The sequence below is a fragment of the Pseudogymnoascus destructans genome, assembly GCF_001641265.1.
Source record: "Pseudogymnoascus destructans isolate 20631-21 unplaced genomic scaffold scaffold_67, whole genome shotgun sequence".
In the NCBI taxonomy this organism is placed as follows: Eukaryota; Fungi; Ascomycota; class Leotiomycetes; order Thelebolales; family Thelebolaceae; genus Pseudogymnoascus; species Pseudogymnoascus destructans.
In genome coordinates, this window is record NW_020167584.1 from 1 (window position 1) to 5658 (window position 5658).

At 43.5% G+C, this 5658-nt stretch overlaps 1 protein-coding gene across 1 annotated transcript; it reads left to right on the forward strand.

Moving 5' to 3' along the window:
• Positions 1-1847: 1847 nt before the first annotated feature.
• Positions 1848-2830, forward strand: VC83_09577 (uncharacterized protein; the record flags this gene model as incomplete). The annotated part of the gene is made up of 2 exons (XM_024472990.1): positions 1848-2266; positions 2374-2830. The coding sequence occupies 2 exons, from the start codon at positions 1848-1850 to the stop codon at positions 2828-2830; spliced, it is 876 nt and encodes a 291-aa protein (XP_024319503.1).
• Positions 2831-5658: the final 2828 nt, after the last annotated feature.

Sequence of the window (5658 nt, forward strand, 5' to 3'; positions counted from 1 at the left end):
CCCATCCACACACGTCATTGTCATACTGACATTCGTTGCACTCAGTTTGCTATCAAACTCAAGAGCAAACTTGGAAATCTCCTCCTCACACCTACAAGTCACTATACATATTTTGGCTTATCACACCAACAACAAGAGCAATACTACTCAACGATTGCTACAACCATCTATGATTCATTACATGACATCACTCATACTACCACATGACATATCTCTACCAACTAGAGGCCTAGGAGGAACGATAGCTCTAAAAGCTCCTACGAACCTCTATGATTCATTACATGTCATCGCTCTTTAGTTACCCACAAGATTGGTTAAGTTATGACATAATTTGTCTATGACATAATTTGTCTATGACATAATTTGTCTATAGGGGTACTCTGACCTTGGACCTCCTTTTACTTCCTATAGGCTACAAACCTAAGAGATGGTTCTATGGGATTCTCTTACGTCGACTACAGTTACCAAGCCTGGTAATCATGGAAAGTCTTGGAAAATGAGAAAACTACACTCCTTTAGCATAAATAGGATTGCCCTTTCCTTAAGAAAGGGCAAGCAGACAATACAGTAAATCGACTATCACATACTTCCACGTCTTTTCCAAGCTTCCAAGCATTCATCTTGTTACTCCTTGTTTCTGAAAAGTCAGTGAGGTGTTAACCTCTGACTTACCCCTGAGTTCCCAGACTCAACATTTGTTGCAACTTGTCTGAACCACTTCACTACATCACACACCTGATTGCTGCGTTGTGGAATAGTCTAAGCTACGACCCTTTGGCTCTGTTTTCTAAGACAGTGTGTTGTCTTAGTAAATTCATCCCTTCCTTGGGTGGCAAGATTCTCACATCTGGTGCACCCACCATTACAGTCATCCCTGTTACAATAACAGCTCACAGCTTGTCACAGCTTGTTATGGTTGTTATGGTTGTTATGGGGATTACGGGTGTAGCCTTCGCCACCAAGGTTACAACCACTAAGCAGACAACTGTATGATTCAATCTTATGTTACGATGGTCCTAGACTGGCATCATGATCTCTATGACCATCGTAACATAAGATTGAATCTCATTTCTTCATTAGCTCATCCTGAGCAAGAAACCAGAAACCAGCACAAACCTTCGAGCAACAGAACCCTCAAACCAGACACCAACACAAACTTCGAGCAACAGAACCTCCAGAACCAGAAATCGAAACTCAGACCAAGACATTGCTCTTTAGCAAAGAACTAGATCTAGATACAGAACCAGAAAACCCAGACACAAATACAGCCAAAATCGATTCCAGAACTACACATTGAACCAGAACCAGAACCAGAACACCAGAACATCAAATCCAGAAACTACAAGTCAACTCAATACCACACTCAAGCATCAGAACCCAGAACATTATATCAGCAGAATTAGACCTTTCCGTGACTCCCTCAACAAGGATATAACCGTGACAGAAGTGTGCTCCTCTTGAGTGGCTCGTACGGCCGACAACTGCATAATAGGGCCTTCACCACATACGTGTCTAGTTCCTGATACTGACAAAGTCAGAAGAAGATCCTGACCTCGACAATTCCAAGGACAAGAAGCGAAGCCTGCTATAATGGCACGCGATGCACAAGGACATGTCATCCGTGACAGGAGTCAAGATCAAGGACAAGAAACCCAATCTACTACAAGCAATGAGGACTGCTTAGAAAGCCACACCTACAATAGAAGGGAAACACTACTCGAGGATCCAGAACACCAAGCTACCTTCGCATTTGGGAGCTTAAAGACCTCTCAGTTGTGAGCACTGGAGCCAAGCCCAGAGAGAGGCTGCGCTTCAAATCCAAAAGCAGATGATGGAGGATTATGATCATGTCACCCAGCTCTACAATACTACCCTCCAGAAGAGTCGAGGAGAAGGCTACATATGATGACAATATCAGCCAGCTACAAGAGGTTATCCAAGCTCATGAGCAGACAATGGCAGGACAAGCTGCTGTTGTGAAATATCTTGAAAATGAGAAGTCAAAAAGCAGCACTACTCGCAATAGAGAATCACACCAGAAATCCACCAAGATCCCAGACCCTCCTACTCTCACAGAGGGAATAGAGCCAGCTTATGACGATTGGAGCATTAAGATAAAGATGAAGCTTGAGGCGAACCTTGACCATTTTCCTACTCCAGCCCTTCAGATGGGTTATGTGCAAAGCAGACTAGGTGGCAAAGCCTCCTCTCACATCAATCCACGCCTTCGATCTACTCAGAACAAGTTTCAAACTGTAGAGGAAATGTTTGAAGTCCTAGACAGAGTCTTCAGTGATCCAGACTGCCGCTTTACTGCACAACGCGCTATAGAAAGCTCTTAAAACAAGGATAACTTTGCTACCTTTTGGGCAGAGTTCAGAGACTCACTGTTGAACTGGATTACTCAGAAGAGACCCTCATTGATGACCTCTGCCATAAGGTTAATACGAAGATGCAGACTGCTTTAATAGCAGAGATAAACCCAAGCTCTCTTCATGCCTTTGCACAAAAGTGCTTACTGATTGATCAGAATATCCAGCAACTTCAAATCCAAGACGCTCGCACTGTCCCTCGAGTTATTCAGCAAGCCTTTAAGCCACAAGACTTTCACAGTAAGGCTAAGCAGCCTACTACAAACCCACCTGCTAGCTTTAGACCACCAAGACTATATCGTGCACCACATCAGAACCCTGCAACTGAGAAGCTAATGCAGGAAGGCCGCTGCTTCCATTGCCAGCAAACTGGACACCGAGCTTATGAATGTCCTACCAAGAATGCTCAAGTCCACGAAGTTAGCACTTATGATGCTCCACTTTCGGGAAAAGAATAACCTTCAGACAAGACGTCCCTGAAGGTGTCATGACAGCCAGAATTGCAACTTCTTCCTCAAGCTTTGGATTAGATCCAGATACTCCATTCATAGTTACTTGTATGATAGGAAAATCAAAAATCAAAGCACAAGCCCTTATCGATACTGGAGCTACTGGAGGAAACTTTGTGAATGCTGTTGATGCAGAATGAATTTGTGAGATAGAAGGCATATCACCAGTAGAGCTTTTAAAGCCACGCCCTATTCAAGGCTTTGATGGAACAGCAGCCCCTCCCATCACTCATGCTATATACCCTCGCCTACAGGTCCAAGACCATGTTGAAAGTCTATGCCCTCTATTCATCACCACTCTTGGGAAACATTCTGTCATTCTTGGGAAGGCTTGGATGAAGCAACATGGACTTATACTTGATATGGTAAATGACCAAAGTCATATTTACTAAAGGTCATTGCCAGCACACTACACCAACGAATACTCAAATCGAAACCTACATTGCCCCAAGTCAATAAGCAAATACAAGATGACAAATCTTGGAAGCCAGCCCTCCAACCTCCTTATAAGAACAAGAACACATGCACTGTCGCAATGATTGGCGCCGCACCATTTAATATGCTTCGGAAGCAGAAGGGAGCTAAGGTTTTTGCAGTATCATTTAAAAATATACTCGCTGAACAGGCAAAGGAGGAAGCGAAGGAAATCAACCCAAAACTGATCCTCCCAAAGGAGTTCCATAAATATCTCGATGTGTTCTCAAAGCAGGCTGCAGATGAACTCCCCCCTCACCGATATGCAGACCACCACATCGTCTTAGAACAAGATTCGAAATTAGGACATGCGCCCCTTTACAACATGTCAAAGGAGGAACTTGATCTTGTGAAGAAATATATTGACGACAATTGTCGAAAGGATTTATTGAAGCTAGCAAAGCTCCCTTTGCCTCTCCTGTCCTTTTCGTCTGCAAACCAGGTGGCGGACTTCGATTCTCTGTGTTGATTACCGCAAGCTAAATGCCACCACAAGAAAAGACTCATACCCACTACCCCTCATCGATGAAACATTGGCTCAGATCACAGGTGCCAAATATCTTACAAAGATTGACATTCGTCATGCATTTAATCGGATCCGTATGCAAACAAAAGAGGATGAAGATCTCACTACCTTTAAGACGAGATTTGGATCATACAAGTACAAGGTCCTCCTTTTGGCCTTACAAATGGCCCTGCAACATTCCAGCGATATATGAACAAACCCTTATGGAATACATAAACAAATTTGTTACAGTATATATGGATGATCTCCTCATCTATAGTGCAAATCGATCTGAGCATACCCAGCACGTGCAAATGGTTTTACAGAAGCTCCGCGAAGCTGGACTACAAGCAGACATTGCAAAATGTGAATTCTATGTCCAAGAAACAAAATTCCTAGGGCTTATCATTGGAATCTATGGCATGAGAATGGACCCTGCAAAAGTCCAAACTATACTTGAATGGAAAGCACCAAGGTTGCTCCGAGATACACAAGCCTTCATTGGGTTCTGTGTGTTCTACCAGGGTTTATAAGAAGCTACTCTACTATTATGAAGCCACTGGTAAATCTCACAAGGAAAGGTCAAATATTTGAATGAACCAAGCCTGCCAGGCAGCCTTTGAGCTAATTAAAAAGACTGTTACAGAAGCACCTGTGCTACAACACTTCGACCGGGACAAAACAGCGTATGTAGAAGCAGACGCCTCAGACGGCTATAGTATCCTCGTGACAGTTCTATGTGACACAGAAACTCTATCCACGAAGCTATCTTATCTTACCCACGATACTACCTTACTTCGTGCTGGTGCAATAAGTCGCAAGAAACCTCTATCGCAGCGTGGCTAGCTATCTTACTACATAATTGCTGAGTGCAATTACGAGATCTATGACAAGGAGCTATTGGCCATCATTAGATGCTTCAAAGCATGGAGACCAGAAGTTGAGGGCACAGCAATGCCAGTACAAGTTTTGTCAGACCACAAGAGTCTTGAATATTTCATGAGCACAAAAAAGCTTACTAGGCGGCAAGCTCGATGGGCAGAATTCCTCTCTCGATACAATTTCCAAATCATATATCGACCTGGCAAGCAGAACGGAAAAGCAGATGCATTAACTCGAAGACCAGGGGATAGACCAGAAGGGAATGAAGAAGATGACCGTCAAAAACAACAGCTTCAAACTCTATTACCTCTTAAGAGACTCCATCCGGATCTCGCACAGCAGCTAGAACTCAAAAGTCAAGGGCAGGCACAAGATGCTCAACTTGCACCAATCCTACCACAAGATCAAAGCATCCATGACCAGATTCAAGCTGCGCAGCTCCAGGATGAATTATGCAAGGATACAATCCGAAGACTACAGAACAACGAGCGAGATAGCCCAAGTATAGCCTTAGCACATTGCGAAGAGAGAAATGGACTCTTACTCTACCAAAATCGAGTTTGGATCCCAGAGGACATCCAAGTTAAACTCCTACAAGAAGTTCATGACCAGCCAGCAATGGGGCACCCTGGAATTGGAAAAATGGTTCGCATCATTAAGAGACAGTACTACTGGCCTCGTATGGACAAGACTATCACTCAATATGTAAAGAATTGCCATATCTGCAAGAGATCAAAACAACCCGGATGCATATAATGGACTCCTACAACCAATCCCAATTGGAAGCCAACCATGGAAGGACATATCACTCTTTTATTACAGGATTACCATTATGTGAAGGAAACAATTCTATCCTTGTAGTTACAAAAGAGCGCCATTTTATCCCATGCTTTGCAGGTAAAGAAGGCACTACAGC